Source organism: Gouania willdenowi, chromosome 16 (assembly GCF_900634775.1).
Source record: "Gouania willdenowi chromosome 16, fGouWil2.1, whole genome shotgun sequence".
NCBI lineage: Eukaryota > Metazoa > Chordata > Actinopteri > Blenniiformes > Gobiesocidae > Gouania > Gouania willdenowi.
Window position 1 is genome coordinate 16,071,836 of NC_041059.1, and position 16,827 is coordinate 16,088,662.

The 16,827-nt window shown below is 36.7% G+C and overlaps 2 protein-coding genes across 3 annotated transcripts; both read right to left on the bottom strand.

The window, feature by feature from the left end:
- Positions 1–1,501: 1,501 nt before the first annotated feature.
- Positions 1,502–7,170, bottom strand: gra (granulito). Its single transcript, XM_028471320.1, has 7 exons — positions 7,017–7,170; positions 5,675–5,757; positions 5,540–5,580; positions 5,135–5,210; positions 2,144–2,250; positions 1,994–2,052; positions 1,502–1,827 (listed from the first exon to the last, which is right to left on the bottom strand). Exons 2-7 carry the CDS (start codon positions 5,754–5,756, stop codon positions 1,791–1,793), a joined length of 402 nt encoding a protein of 133 aa, XP_028327121.1. The 5' UTR covers position 5,757; positions 7,017–7,170; the 3' UTR covers positions 1,502–1,790.
- Positions 7,171–8,913: 1,743 nt separating this feature from the next.
- LOC114478633 (RNA-binding protein 12B-like) lies at positions 8,914–16,523 on the bottom strand. Of its 2 annotated transcripts, none has more exons than XM_028471823.1 (2): positions 16,389–16,523; positions 8,914–11,083 (listed from the first exon to the last, which is right to left on the bottom strand). In XM_028471823.1, the coding sequence occupies exon 2, from the start codon at positions 11,059–11,061 to the stop codon at positions 9,199–9,201; it is 1,863 nt and encodes a 620-aa protein (XP_028327624.1). In that variant the 5' UTR covers positions 11,062–11,083; positions 16,389–16,523; the 3' UTR covers positions 8,914–9,198. The 2 variants fall into 2 exon arrangements, with proteins under 2 accessions (XP_028327624.1, XP_028327623.1); XM_028471822.1 differs by having other exon boundaries at positions 8,914–14,302; positions 16,389–16,518.
- Between the last annotated feature and the right edge of the window lie 304 nt (positions 16,524–16,827).

The following is a 16,827-nucleotide window of genomic DNA, read 5'->3' on the forward strand; positions in this document are numbered from 1 at the left end:
ATAAAAGAGAGAGTAGCGATAAATAAATAAAAAATAAAATAAAATAAAAGAGAGAGTAGCGATAAATAAATAAAAAATAAAAAAGAGGGAGAGAGAGTAGTGATAAATAAATAAAAAATAAAATAAAAAGAGAGAGTAGCAATAAATAAATAAAAAATAAAATAAAAGAGAGAGAGAGTAGCGATAAATAAATAAAAAATAAAAAAGAGAGAGAGAAGCAATAAATAAATAAAAATTAAAATAAAAAGAGAGAGTAGCGATAAATAAATGAAAAATAAAATAAAAGAGAGAGAATAGAGATAAATAAATAAAAAATAAAATAAAAAGAGAGAGAGAGATTATGTTATAATTCCTTTACTTGATTTGCATTAGGACTACTAGTACTACTAGTGATTTTTTTGGTTCTGCTAGTAGACAAAAACAGCGTACTTTGTACTATTAGTGATATGAGTGTACCAGTAAACTAAATGTTTTATTAGTAAAGGTTTTTAGACCTAACTCGTAAAACAAAAATTCTCTACTAATGGGCAATTTTGTGTTACTAGTAGTACAAGTAAAGTGAGAGCTGTGCAATTAATCGAAATTCGATTACAGTTTAAATTATTACACCCAGCGATTACAAAAATAACGAGAAAAAAACAATTATTAAAAATAAGAATGATATATATATATATTATTTTACATACACTTTATTTACTAAGTAAAACAAACTTCTATGATTTCGGACATCTACAAGTAATAAAGCTTGGCAAACACCGATTATTAATACTAACTTTGAGTTGTTTAATTCAGTGGTACATGTTTTATTCATGTTTAAAGAACATATTTACATTGTTTTGTACAAAAATTAATAACTTTTTGGATGACAAATAATTGTTTGAATAATCGTGATTTCAATTTTGACTAAAATAATTGTGATTATTATTTGTAGAACAGCCCACATTACCCCCATTCTTTCCATTCTTAAGAATCACTTGAAGACTTTGCTTTTCAGAAAAGATTTTGGTTAAATGGATTGTTTTTTAATTACTTTTATTGTTCTTTTTATGATGCTGCTCCTGTTGTTTTAATCCTCTGTTCTGTACAGCACTTTGTGATTTTTATCTGTGAAAAGCGCTTTATAAATAAAAATGTACTTACTATAGTCGATATCAAATTTATGCTCAAACCGCTTTCCATAAGAAACTTTTCATGAATTATTTTACCACCAACAACAATAGACAAGCTTCTTTAAATTGGAGCTAATCCAGTGAATGTTCCAATCCGCCACATTGAGATCTACCGACTCTGTGAGCCAATAACATATAATAAGTGTTAGGATGCTAAAAGATGGGTACAGTGTTGGGTATGACCCAAGTTTAAAAAAAAAAAAAGGGACTAAAATGGAAATAAGTATAATAATAGTCACAAATGCATACAACTATTTCTTCCTGTATTAAATAGACATGAACCAAATTCTTTAAAAGTAAAAAAAAAACAAAAAACAAAACAAACACTGGCACCACAGCAAACATGTATTTATTAAAGGATGTTTTGAACAACTTCACAGTGTAAATTGTTGACCAGAAAAATATTTTCTCACACAAATCAAAAGAGAAAAAAAAACACTTGTGCAGAGAGGAGCAGGTACACGTGTTTTGCTGAAAATATCATAAAGTCCAACACTAATCACTCTCATTCCACATTAAATATAACAAAACATGTAAAACTCAAACGACATAAATTAAAATACCTTGAGAAAGAAATGCAGACAACACAGAACAGTTGTCTGGTAGACTTTAGAGACTTGTTCAAACATATTTTGGTTGGTAAAATATTCCACTGCCCCTATAAACAGAAAATAGATTAAGATGAAAGGTTTAACACGTCAACATATTCAGTTTGTTCACTTCGATTAGAATGTCCAAACACTGTATTAATGCTATGGACAGATTCTCTATACAGGACTAATCTTTAAATAACACTTCAGGTAAAAAAGAAAAATCAAACTTACATGTTTTCGTTTTCTTTATTCCCCTGTGCATCAGTAGGACTGGGGAAATATGGGGCTCTCTGTAGACATACATATTGTGCAATAGCATCACATTAGGATAGCACAGGTGTGATTAACATTGTGTTCTTGTAAATCAAACATCATACTCACTGCCACAGATAAGACTACAGGGTGGTCTGGTAGGTATCTTGGCTTTTTCTGGGCCTCGGGAGAACTGGCCAGATGGATTAAAAAGTCTCTTGAATATGAAATTCTATCTGCAGGATTCAAAGACGCACTTTCAGAATGTAATTTTAAGTGCATTTCCATCCACATGCAGTAGCTACTTTTATGTGTCAGAAGCCAAAGGGTATGTATACATTCATTAGAAATAACTCAATCTACATACTCAAGAGAAATCAATTCAACTGACAGACAATATGGAATATGAAACTAAACCGATTGGTTGACATCCTTAGAACCAGAACAATCGGAATTCTCATGAAACTCAATCCCATACGAGCTGATCTCATATGTTACGGTGATGCAGGTTAGTTTTTTTTTTTTTTACATGCCATGCTAATATGATTTTACAATGTGTCTGAAAAAAACGTTAATGTGCAGTTTAGTGCAGCTTGCCGTGGGGGAGGGACACGAGGAGCATCACTGACCTGACCTGTTTAAAGTGAAATCAAGCTATAGATCTATAGATATAGAGCTACAACTGTGACTATTTATGGTTTGTGGGGGTTTTTTTAAATGCTGAGAGAAGTAAGCGCTGCCGCTGATGGACTTCAGTCGATACAACAGTATTTTGGTTATACCGCCTGTATTAAATTCAAGTAGGCCTTTTTTTTATCTACTGAATTTCATATATTTCTCTGGTAAATACTTTATGTTATAGTTTGTAGCGTTGTCAAACGTATTTATTGTGTTGTGTGGTGTAGTGACCCCTGCTGGTGTGGGTGTGGCACTGCCTGGTAATCAGGGCCTCCTGAAAACACCTGGGCCCTGGTAGATAAAGATAAACCTGTTAACACATCTGATCTCTAGTTTACGGAAGAGTGTTAGGGCAACAGAAGAAAAAAAAATTCTGAGGGTAAAAAAAAACCCAAAAAAACCCTCATGTGCTTCAAAATAAAAGCCGAAAATTAAAGTCGAGATGTTTTTTTTTTTCCATGGAGATAAAAAAAAAATGTCGAAAATCAATGTTGAGATTGTTTTAGGGCAACGGAAGAAAAAAAAATATCGGAGGGGAAAAAAAATATATCGTCATGCACTTCGAAAACAGTCGAAAATCAATGTTGACTTTTTTTTTTCCACGGAGAATGCAGAGCAATGGGAGCTGCATGCTGCTGTAAGAATGTTTCTGAAGTTATGCAAATGCATACTGAATTGGTATGTGTTTCCAAACGTAAGTGTTATTAGTTACTAAAGCTAATTCTAAAGTATAGTTTAACCAGTTCCTCAAACCGCCTGCCAGGCTTTTTGTACAAGCAGCAGCATAATGAAAAAAAAAGTTGACAATGATTTTCGACTTTTTCTTGAAGTGCATGATTTTTTTTTTTAACTTCCAATCATTTTTTTCTTCAATCTCAAAAATCTCAACATTTTTGATTTTTGATTTTTGATTTTCGACTTTTTTGCCTACAATTTGTTTTTCTTCTGTGGCCCTAATACTCTTCCTAGTCTACAGGCACTCTTATCCTACTTATGTTCAAACCTAACACACTTAAGTACCTTGTTTGAGCAGGTTTATTTATTTTTTTTGCCAGTTATTGTGTCTAATAAAAGCATGACTTAACTCTTTGTAATGGTGTGTCTCCCCTTTTTGTCATGGCTGTACAAGCCTTGTTCTGGCTTAATATGGGACTTATGTTGTTTATTTATTTATTTGATGGGGACAGTGCATGTTCATGAACATTTGTAATACAGTGTACAGTAAATATGCCAGATTATAACAAAAAAAAAGCTAATTTCCATCTGTTGTCCCTAGGCAGCTAACGCAAAATATAATTACATTTACAAACATTACATATAACAATAGCAGACAGTTAAAAGTGTTTACAGTAATTCACTGAGAAACAGTGCTCCATGACTAATTAAAAAGCCAAATGTTTTATTTTTTATATGACAGCTTTTTCAAATTCCCTGTTTGACTCCTCTGTTAAATCGGAATGCAGTTTGGTATGAATACTCTACGAATTCATATGATGAGACGCTTGGAGCCCTTTTTTTGTTAAGTAAGTAAGTTATGTTTATTTATATAGCACCTTTCACAGACATAGGTCACAAAGTGCTTTACATATCAGCTCATTCACACACATTCACACACCAATGGGACAGAGCTGCCATGCACGGCGCTAGTCAACCACTAGGAGCAACTTGGGGTTCAGTGCCTTGCCCAAGGACACTTCAACACATAGACCGGTATAGACCGGGACCAAATCCCCAATCTCTCAATCAGAGGACGACCCATCTACCACCTGAGCCACAGCTGCCCCCAAGAAAGGGAAGGGTGGGCCACCCCCCATTTCCAGTAATTTCAAAATTTATAGGAACAGTTGTGCGATACATCGTTTCAAACCACTGATATAAATTACGACAATTACAGGGGTGGAAACTTATGAGTTTACTTCCTCCCACTCCTTTTCGAGTTCATGTATATAAGAAAGTATGTTAGTTTGAAAAGAGTCATGTGTATATGTAAATTACAAAGAACTCGGAGTAAACAATCAATCAATCAATGTAGATTACATGATTCGATTAAGGGCCTCTTTTTTTGGCAATTTCCGTGAAAGATGTTTTCTCATTTATTTGTGAGTCAAATATTGTGACAGTTGGTGGTACCGAATCATTGACACATACCAATATATGAATGGGGCCCATTACTCCGTATGTGCCAGGGGTGCCAGGGACTGAATTCTCTGTGATGTGGTACGCGCTATTCGTACATACCGCGGGCCCGGCCGTAGTTCATCCGAACTTGTTTAAGTTACTGCTAATCTTATTTCATTATCTTACCATCAAATTAAAGTGAAACCATGAACATTTTGTATTTAAGAAGTGTTTTCAGACTACTCAGTACCTTTGAAGTAGCTCAAAGTTTCATGAAGGTTAATGACCTTGATCTTGTCTAATGACGAATGTTTGGAATCTTACCTTTCACTGGTTTGTGAGGGTTTTCCTTCTTGAAGAACTGATCCATGACAGTCGATCTCTGCCAGGTGGAGACAGACTGAGAAAGTGGAAAGGTTATCAATGTTTATTAAACACAGTAGAGTTATTGTAAAGTTGCTAACTGGATTAAATCAGTCTATTCAAACATAAAAGCAAAGACTACAATATTGGTTTTTAGTCAATTCTACTTCCAACCATTTCAAATATTATTGTTATCTAGTATGCTGTCTAATCATTTAAGTGAAAGACTTTCAGAAATTAAGCAAATTAAGAACCTCTGTTGGGTGTTTGGTTGATAATTACTGCAAACCATTGGAAATAAAGTTAAACTTAATGGCTGAAGACAAAATCAAGCCTTAAAATACTGTCTTTTGTGAGATTTCTTACCTCTTGATTCATGAGTTTTGTCGCAGCGATTTTTTGGGGCTCTAATAAAACATGACAAAAAGACATTGAGAGCACTTTAAGTATGCCTGAACATTGTGGGTGTCAAATTTTCTGGCTGGACTGTAAACAACTCACCAAAGTCCACCTGAATGTCACGACGAAGCGGCCTCGCTGGCTCCAGGTGTCTTTGGAAGATTCTTCTCCTCGATACCTCCATTCTGACAGCATTCAGGTTAAAACTAATTTCACGCCCACTACACTGAATATAGCTTGTACTTAACTAATACATAAATACCTAGGGTTGCTTTTGACAGACAACAGTGTACAATTGAGGTGTGGCATAGGCTGAAATCATTACAATAAGTCTCATTAAGTCCTATATCAGACTCTAGAACATTAACATTAGAACATGACTCATTAATATAAACAGTCAATAGCCCGGTCGATTAATCAGTCCAGCTATAATATGTAACTAATGTATTAACTTTTTTGCAGTGGGGAGATTCTTTCTATATTATAAGCTGCCACTTTTGAATTGATTACAACACTGGTTTGTTGTTTCCAGTTATATTTTGCCTTTCGATTTATCCATGTCCAGATTTTCACCTCCTTTCCTCTGGTAACTTGTGAGATTGTTCTCCCTGATTTGTTGTGATTTTTGACAATCTATAAAACTCCAAATGTGTCTCACTGTTTGGCCGATTGGTACAGCCAAAAACACGGGAATAGTTCACCATTTTGTCTCGAAATTCAGGATTTTCTTGTCTGCGTGCTGTTTGTAGACCTACTGCTATATCTCCAAAATGGCGACTTCCGGGTTGATGACGAGCCGTGAAAACACTATTAGTACTGGTTATCAGCCAAATTACTTTTAAAATACTAGCCTATTGGATATTGGCCAAAAAATAATAATTAATAAATAAAATAAATAAATCCAATATTGTGCATCGCTGGACAAAATATTTTGGGTCAAATAAGAAGTGTGAATAACCAACAAATTAATAATCTTCCCAACCTGTTAGCTAAACCTAACCCTAACCTAGGACGGTTTAGCAAACAGTGCTGGACCTTTTTAATTCTTAAAAAAAGAACACAATAATAACGTTAACAGATTTAATTGGGCATGTCTTTTTGATATTTTGATCGAATTTAATTTCCCAAACCGTTTTAAAGTTAAGTAGGTCATTTCGAAATGTGTTTTCTTCCAGTCAATTTTTAAATATAGATAGATGGATCTATAATATCGATGACCACCAATGTGACCTGCAGTTAACATAGGGAGTTAAATGGTAATGTTTGCTGGAAGTTTTAACAACACATTAAATCAAAGTTGAATTGCTCGAGCTGTGCATCGATCTTAACGGCAGCGGTAACAAAGAGTTGAAAACCTGGCAGCATCTCTGCTAACACACCATTGTAGGATTAAAACACTGTGATTTCACCTATAAACGGCTTTGTGTTGTGGTTAATTACACACCTGCTGTCTCAGAGTCTCTTGTTGTCAGTCTGCTCTCCTCTCGTCAGACCTCCGCTGTCATAGTGATTATAGATATTATATACGATAGTGATCGAGAAACCCCAGCAATTTCCGGTTTCTTTCAAATTAAAACCACCGAAGTGTGAAAATGGTTCCGGTACTTCAGAAAACGTGACACTTCAATCACTTTGTGCGTCGGGAGAAAAAGAAAGTGTTGGCTGGCATTTAAAAACAAAGTTCTTAAAAGTTATGATCTGTATTTTCACTATCTTTCCGATATTTTTTGGCAATGGAATAACCGGAAATAGAAAAAATAAAAGCCTATAATAGTTGTCTTTTAAATAGCAAAGTACAAAAACTATTCTGTAAGATCATATAAACCTTATTTGCACTTTAATTACAACTAGTTGATAGGGATTTAGATATTCTAATTTGCTTTTACAATTCAGCATTAGATTCTTGCGTTTTAATTATGTTGGACAAAGTTTTTTTTTTTTTTAAGACTTGTAAATAGTAATGCGTACAGTACAAGTTATTAACTTAGGCACATTGTACATTTTTGTGAGAATCACTACTTTATCATGTAAATCTCCTTTTTTAGTCATTCGAGCACTTTTAATAATTCAATCCAAATTGAAATTAATTCAAGTTCAAATGATCGTCACTGCCTTTCAGGGGTAATTTTATAATATTCATAACTAGTCAATGTTGCCCTCATATGTAATTATTTTCTTTTTTGTCCCTCATCCAAGTAAACAACCTTTTATCCCAATATTTCAGGATTTGTCAACTCAAAAAGGAAATGAATACCTAGTTTTTTAAAAGGCAAATTTAGTGATTTGTTAATAGCTCTAAGTTTTGAAAAGGGCAGTAACATGGATGCCAAGTGTAACAAGGTTAGTTGTTCTACAGAGTCAGTTTCTGCAGCATTACTTATATGGTAAGATCCAGACTTTGTGTTACCAACCTGGACCCATCATGTTTTCCATCAACAGAAAGAATACAGTGTCCTGGTACACATCAAGATTGATTTATTCTAAGTATCGCTGAAACACAGAGTTTGAATGTTTTGCAACAGACTGTACTATCTATCTCACTAACTACTCTCTTGATTGAAACAACCCACAAATCTGGAGTAGCTAGATCTCAGTCTTATAGAACACATCGAGATGAACTAAAAAAATATTTGAAAAATCATTATGATTGACATGCAAATAAATAAGCATCGACCACATGACTAAGGATAATTTCTAAAAAACTACTTTTGAGAAATCCTATATTGCATTTACTATTGCAACTCATCAGCATAATTGAGATTGTCAGGGCCAATTTTATGGTTACCTCATCTTTAACCAGTTGTGAGTGCTCTGTGTTGAAAAATGATGAGAACCAGAGGTGTTGAAGTAATAAAAAAAAAAAAACGATTTATTCTAAACTAAATGAAGAGGTACAGGTGTGTGTATGGAGTTCTGCTTCCGTGAGATGCAGCTGGTAGTTATCTCGTGTTTATGGGGGATGAGAGGCATGTGAGAGCATCTAACTTTCCCAAAAGAAAGACACAGAAAGGCACATCTAGGTAGGTTACATCTTATAAGTACGCATACATTCAATGAGTATGATACACAAGTAAATATGATTTATTTCACCACCACAAGTGTAATGCCTTAATTGATACTAATTTTCATATGAGGGGAAATGTATTTAGTAAATGCAAACATGCACTCAACCACCTTCTATTAAACCTTTTCACATAATAAAAAACAAAATCAACAAACTATCTCTCTTGGTAATAAGCTATTAACTTTCATGGGACACAATACATTAAAAAGACGCAAGTAGATTTTCAATATTTTATTTAACAGACAGGATTCTATTCTGTAGGTAATTGGTACAACATTTTAGTTGAAATATTAAAAAAAAATGTCTCACAATGGATTACACAGTGAAATGTGTCAGAAAATTGAAAACAAATCAGATCTATATATGGAGTTGTGTAGTCAAATTTAGAAAAGCAAAGGAAAAAAACTTTACTAAGTTACCCTTTACTGGAAAAAGTACACAACACTACATATACAAACACTATACATACACAAGGGCAGTAGATTGTGTATCGTATACTCCCCCATTAAATCGTCCTATCCTGCAATGTCAGGTTAGACCTTTTCACCAAGTGGACATGACATCACTCAAATGGAAATACTAACTGTATTTTTCTTGGACCGATTGTTCTTCCACTCAATTCTGAAATGGCAGCCAGTGCTTCCTGATGAGAGGAAAATTCTACCATGGCAGAACCTCTAGGTCGCCCACGTTTGTCCTGCTGAACAATCACTGATCCAGGTATAACACAATACCCATGGCAAAAGTCGTAGATTTCCTGGCAGGTAACTGAGAATGGTAAATTAACCAACTGTACAAAGGTGGGATTATCAAAGTGTCTTTCTGGGACTTCAAAGTGGCCATGAACAGCATTACCCCAGTCATGTTGAACAAAGGTGTCGATTGCATTGAAGTCATCTTCAAAGACTCTTTGTCTGTGAACTTGTGCTTTCCCCATTGACATATCTTCTTGAATTCTTGATCCAGAGTTCCCAAAATCACCAGAAAAATGTTCATTGCTGCTTCTGCCCACAAACTGCTCTTCTCCTGGTGAAAAATCTTGCCGCGGAGGTGGGTCAGCCATCAACTGTTGCATCTGAGAACGTGACATGATCTTCAGAACGGCCTCCGACCCAAGAAATCGTCGTCCATTCAGAGAGAGTGCACGCATTGCTTCTGCCTCGGATTTAAAAAGCACTAAAGCCTTTCCAACCCCAGAACCTGTATGGTCATGTAGCACACACACCTCATCTTCTGAAACACTGTACTGATAGAACAAGTCAATAACTTCAGCTTTTTGTACATCACATGGCAAATTCTGAACATACACACATACGCTCTCAGAATTACAAGATTCGTGGCTTTCCCTGGGTTCACCGCCCTTGTATTGAGATTCCACCAGGGTGCACATTTTCTCCCGGGATATTGGCTGGATAGATACCACTCCGCGATGAAACTCTATTCCATCTCGACTCAGTGCATCTGAATAGTCTTGTGAGTTCTTGAAGAGTACCAACAAAGACCTGGACCTACGCCCACTACTGTCAAGTAGGTGCAGAATCTGATCATCCTCAAGACTGGCATGACGAAAAAGCTGTTTTATATCCTCTTTTTCCACTGAAAAGGAAAGGTTTTCCAACAGAACACAGTAGTCTTTAACTGGAACCTGCCTTTGGGGCAAAGGTGATCGAGATCTCATGCGCCGTTGAGGTGGATTTTGAATCTGAACAATTGCCCTCCCTCTGTCAACTCTGTCATTAGTATTTAGCATTCGTGGTTTACTTGGAAAAACTGGATTCGAGTCCTTAGCAACAAATCTACTAATAGCAATGTATCTTGTTCCGATATATGCGTCATTCAGCTTCAGGCCTTCTTTTGCATCATGTGCTGTAGCAAATTTGACAATGCCTCTCCCGTTGTTTGAACCATTGGCGTTTTTCAACACCACCACATCATCAACGAGTAAACCTCTGAAAAACTGCAAGATTTCCGTTTCAGTCACAGAGTAAGGAAGCCCTCTGAGAAAGAGACAATTGGAATCATCCTTTTCAGGGTCCATCTGAGGTTGAGGAGACATGTAGCCTGACCTGCTACCCGATCTTGTGCTCGACACTGGATCTATAGACCTTTCAGTGTGTTTTTTGGTGTCCACAGACGTCCTCTTTTGATCGACTGTAATGTTCTTCGCACTTTTTTCAAGCTCCTTCTGCATCTCTGCTTTACTGCTGAGCTGCAGGGTAATCGATGAACCTTTAATGTGTCCTCCTGAGCGTACCATGGCTCTTCTTGCATCCTCATCCGATGTAAAAATGATAAAAGCATCTCCTCGTTTCCCGCCAATAATATGCACGCCTCCAGCCGGAATTTCAAGGCCAGTGAAGAACCTGCGAATATCCTCAGACCCAGCAGTGATTCTCAGTCCCTGTAAACGGATGACGACCACCATACTGAAGCACAAATAACAGCACCTGTAGACAAAAGGGTATAGAACAATATTATTCTCAATGGAGTAACTCCAGCCAATTGTGAGATATCCAGATTCCGTGTGATACGGCTTCAACAGCTTATATTCAATAGAAAGGGAAAAAGTGAACATAACAATCTGTAACTGATTTGAATTTAAGAGATGGATCCCAAAATACTTTGCAACAACTTTCCAACCAACACTGTGGCAGATTTACAAAAATAAGCTGAACCATATGCTACACACATATTGCATAATTCAAAACAGCTTTGGAGATTTACCAACCAAACTAAGCTTAAACATTCATTACTCAAACACACACAGAAAATACTACAAGATGCAGCCCAACATTTTGCATCACAAGTCAACTCTACTGAACATGAACAACCAAAATAAATTATATTTTATTTTCTGTTCAAGGTGCAGTCCATTTGGAAAAGTCAATCCAACATTTTCACATGTGAGATCATATGAAGAGCCACTTGCAGGCACCATATTATTCACAGAACAACCCAGAGTCTAATTATTCACCCAGAAAGTACTAACCGCACACACATTTCTTTAACATTAATCAAAATTAATTTCTTGTCAATCTTTATGATCGCATCAATAATCATATTTGAACTTGAACTGCAGCCCATAAGTAGAACCTACCTTTTTTTGCTCTGGTGACAATGAAAGAGCTCCAAAATTAAATCATTCAAGTGACATAGGCTTACAATTAGGAAAACTCCAGGCAAGGCCCCTTACCTGTAACTATTCAAATAAAGCTGGCCACAGAATAAATATATTCAAATAAGAAGAAAGAGCTAATTATAACAACTTTCTCTTGATTAGAAACAAGTTACTCCTTAATGACAAAATAAACCATACAAGTATTTTTTCCCCAAGCGGCTTGTTAATTTAAATACCATTGTAAACAGAAGCCCTATTTTCCTAGCTAAGGTGACAGAAGTTAACCATTGCAAAAAAAAACCCAAGCTGGTGACTCCCAACCTCTGGGTCATGGCCTATGCACCATTTGGTACCTTTATTCATTTTTTTGAAATTGCCACTTACGTGTGGAAAATCCTTAAGCATAACCACCCCACATCACCCTTTTAAAGCTGCAGTACGTAGAATCCTCTCTCCGCTCCAATAGTGAAACGCAGCCTCTCTTACCGATATCTTTTGCGAACGCTCTTAGTGACTTTTTTATCAATAGAGACTAGTGACAAATAAATGAACTTTGTCTTGTGTTATTTGAGAGTTTTTAGAGACTCTGACATGAATGAATGTATCACTCTGTAGTTATTGTCCTGAACAGCGCCTGCTGTCGTCAGCTGGCTATGCTCACACAGCTGTGATCTCAGCTGCCTGCCGCTCAGGGCTGAGTGACAACCATCTATCCTCATCCAGACTGTAAATTAGGTTTACATGCAATTTATCCCGTCTGTTATCACTCTCCCTTTGACACCAGTACATGCGGTGGACCCTGCAGTCACAAGGATCCGCGAGGTGGCAAAACGGTCCATACCGAATCCTCCCAAATATTTTTGTGCTTTTAGGCCGTTGCTTCTCAACATTGGTCTGCTATTTTCCACTTGATTTACCGTGAAACTGTAGTGCCTAACCTGGAACGTCCGCCATTGCACTTGGTACGTGAGCACGCCTGACTTCACTCCAGAAGCCAATAGTAACACCCAAACCAGCCCATGGAGCACAAGTGTTTGTAGAAAGATCTCCGATAGGCTGACATCCAGTGTCCCGCTCCCAGATTTGTAAACTCAATTTTCAGGGCCAGAAGAAGAAGAGATTCACTGTCCACTCAGAACAATTTGTATTACAACAATATACTCAAAGATAATTATGGATTTTTGACCAAATGATGCTAAAAAACATACAAACTGCAGCTTTAACTGACAACTCAGATCAAACAGTAAGTGCCAAGTTTCTACTTCAGCTCCTGATAACACATTTAATACCATATACACCATGCGAGCAAACATCCACAAAAAGTCTGAACAGTGATGATTATTCTTAAAAATAGAACCAAAAACTCGGGCTTGATCTTAAAACTTGATTACTACAACAGCCTCCTCAATGGTTTTCCCGCCACCCATCTACAAAAACTCCAACATGTACAAAACTCAGCAACAAGGCTACTCACCCAAACTTCATCTAGAGACCACATCACCCCAGAACTCACAAATACACTGGCTTCCCATACAACAGCGTATCCACTTCAAGATCCTAGTCATCACCTACAAATCCCTTAATAACCTGGCCCCTCCATACCTCTCTGACCTTCTGTAGAACCATCAGCCCTCTCGCCGCCTCCGATCCTCTGACTCCAACCTCCTCATTCCCATCGTCAAATCCAAGCACCGTGCTTTGGGGATAGGGCCTTCGTCACAGCCGCCCCCAACCTCTGGAACTCTTTCACCCCAAATATTGTTGCCTCAAAGTCACTATAGTCTTTCAGAACACAATTAAAAATCCACCTATTCACAAATTCAACCAACTCGTCTTCTTCACTCCTACTGCTTCCTGTAAAGGGTCTGAATTTTTGTTGAAAAGCGATATATAAAACCAAACTATTATTAAAATGCGCTGCTACAACTACATGAAAAGATTCAGATGACGTTGCACCACACACACATCCTATATCCGCGTAATAATGTCTATATTAAAGGGATACCTGCTGAAGCGTTTCTGCTTCAAACAGCGCAGCAAGGCCAGAATTTCCAGTATGAGCATTACTATTAATGTAAATCAAAGGGCAGTTGAAAGACTACAATGTATTATGTCAAATTAAGAAACTAATTTAAAAATTTGCGCCTAAATTGTTGAAGTGCAGAACTTACCAACCTACACCCAGGATGAAAGGTCATTGTTTTATATTGAAATTCCATTAGCGTTCATCCACACCACTTGAGTAGTATCCTAAAGCAAACCTTACCACTAAAGAACGTCCAAGTTGAAAACAAGGCGGATGTCAAGTATCTGACATGAGTGTCAGAATCAAGTTTCCATGAAGATGCATGTCCCACTGGAAAACAGTCACCACATTTACTGAAGCTAACGCTGAATTCCAGACAACTTGGAACTCAAGATTTTCCACTCTCTTACTTTAAAAAGTGCATTGGAAGGCCACCAGATACTGGGACTCCCACTCAAGAAAGTCTGATGACAAAACCTACTCTGCGACGCAGAGTGTCTGAAGTCACAACAATGGCAGCACCTGTACAAAACCAAACCAGTGGTAAAACAATGATTTGAAGCACTTTCAATTATAAATTTTTAGGGAATAATACATAGTATATATTGTACAAACAATATAAATATATTGTACAAATGTGATATTATACTGTACAAACAATATACCTATATTGTACGAAAAATATAGAATATTGTATAAACATGATATAATGTCCAGATGGTGGAGGTAGTGGATTTAAGCCAGGAGTAAAAAAGTTGGCGTACACATGCGGTGATAGATGAGTATCAAAACATGGATTCTCCACTATTACGGTTTCTGCACAATCAAAGTGTGCCTGAGGAGTGCCTTTCCCACATGAAGGACGAACGTCATCTTTTTCCACGGATTAGGGAAGCAAGTGTTTTAAGGCAGCGAGGTGCACTGTGTTATGCTTCTTAATTCATCATTAATCCATTTTCTGAACGGCTTGCTCATTTATGGGTTGCTGGAGTTGCTGGTGAATAACTCCAGCTGTTATCAAGTTCACCCTGGATAGCCCTATACTTTAAAGCGTTCTCCTCATTGTGTTCATGCTATTAATAATATCATCCACTAACAATACATGTATTTGTATTAAAATGTTTCGGTACAGGAAATTCGGTTCGTTGGGCACGGGCGAGTTCCCGGAACGGAAGTTGCGTGTGTTTACTTCCACCTGCAGCTACTGTACATGTGCATGGCTAACGCTAGCAAGAAACCAGAGCTGGAAGACCCTCCCCTGTCGCTAAAGTCTCCTGCTTGAGAACACTTCGGCTTCCGGGTGAAATACTGCAATGGAGAAAGACCAGTGGATAAAACGAGGGCAGTGTGCCGACATTGTTCAGCTGAGATCGGGTATGTTTCCGGGCACACGACGAACATGCTAATTTACTTTAAAATGGCACCACCCGAGTGTGAACATCACTGCGACAAGAAAGAAAACGTCCTTAGTGCAAACGCAGCTGACTTTGGCGTTCAAGCAGCCTCTGCCAAGCAATTCAGATCTGGCCAAAGCTATAACAACTGCCATCGGAGACTTTATAGCAGCAGCTAAAAGTTGTTAACAAGCTGTGAGGAGCTTTTTTTAATATATATATATATATTTCATGAAATTTTTGTTTGAGATTATTATTACCAGGTAGCACTTTACAACAGCATAGTATTATTTATTTATTTTTTATTTTCATATTCTGTATAATGTTAAATACATTGTTGGTTTACTAATGTTTTTAAATGAACAAGCAAATTTATGTTTTGCATTTGTAACTGCCAGCAAATCTGCACTTCCTGCAGACAATGTGGACAAGTACCTTTTTCTGGCCAAAAACATGAAGGTCTAAACCAAGGGCTACATACTGGAACTGTGCTATACTTTTTGTTTGTTAAAAGCTTATTTTTATAATGTTTAATGTATTTTTTGTTTGAGAATATTATGACCAGGCAGCACTTTACAAGTATTGTATTTTTTATTTATTTTTTTACTTTATTTTCATAATCTGTATAATGTTAAATACATTATTGGTTTACTAAAATTTCGAATAAACAAGCAAATTTATGTTTTGCATTTTGTTCCATACTGTATCGAAAATGAACCGAACTGTGACCCCAAAACCGAGGTACGTATCGAACCGTGATTTTTGCGTATCGTTACACCTCTATCGTCCACTGAACGAAGCATCATCAGGGTTCCATGCTTCAGCCCAAGCATGAAGTAAAATCTGATCAAACCCTGCATAGCCATCGTCTTTCTTATCAAAATCCAAAGGTTAAGATGATACTGCCGACCAATATTATATTGTTTGTACAATATACTATCATGTTTGTCCAGTATAATGATATTGTTCAATAAGATAGTGATCCAAAATATATTTTCCCCATGTGGCAGCTCTACGCTACCATAATAAAGCAACGATATACAACAAATCTACATTAACGGCTTAAGGTAAGACAAGTCCCGCGGATCATGAACACTATTCATTCAACCCTAGAAACACCGGAGCTAAGCTAACGTTAGCATTGTAGGCCTTAGCTCGTTTACCAAACCAAGACAGACCCTAATATTCAGAATCTAAACCACGACAAAACTTACACAAGTGACAAATATGCACTCCCAGAGAAGAAACAGCACAATAAACCAGTCGGTGAGGCTCAAATCTGCAGGTTGTCGAGAGAGACGACAAAAAAAGTCAGCGTGTGTTTGGATTTCTTCTTCGTGAAAGTCCAGTCTGTGATTATGCTGCCATCTACTGGGACGGAGTATGTACTAACTTCATCAATTATGTCATGTCATTCATTTTCCACATGGATTTTAACATTGACTACTTTTTAAGACGGGCCCCGTGTTTTTAGTTTCCATCAAAGTTTTCATCAATTTCCATCTTGGGTTTACAACGCACATGTGTATATACATTTCAATGTATTGTTTTGGACTTTTTTTTTTTTTTTTTAACTCTATCCAAATATTATTATGAAACAAGTATTTTAAACGTTTTATAAATCATAATTTTTTATATGATTTAAGGTTAAGT

Excerpts from the sequence above, each read along its gene's own strand:
- gra (XM_028471320.1), bottom strand. The coding sequence starts at position 5,756 with ATGGAGGTATCGAGGAGAAGAATCTTCCAAAGACACCTGGAGCCAGCG. Across the intron at positions 5,211-5,539 it reads CAAAACTCATGAATCAAGAG|TCTGTCTCCACCTGGCAGAG; the intron begins GTAAGAAATCTC and ends CCACTTTCTCAG. Across the intron at positions 2,053-2,143 it reads CTGTAGTCTTATCTGTGGCA|AGAGCCCCATATTTCCCCAG; the intron begins GTGAGTATGATG and ends GTATGTCTACAG.
- LOC114478633 (XM_028471822.1), bottom strand. The coding sequence starts at position 11,211 with ATGTTCACTTTTTCCCTTTCTATTGAATATAAGCTGTTGAAGCCGTAT.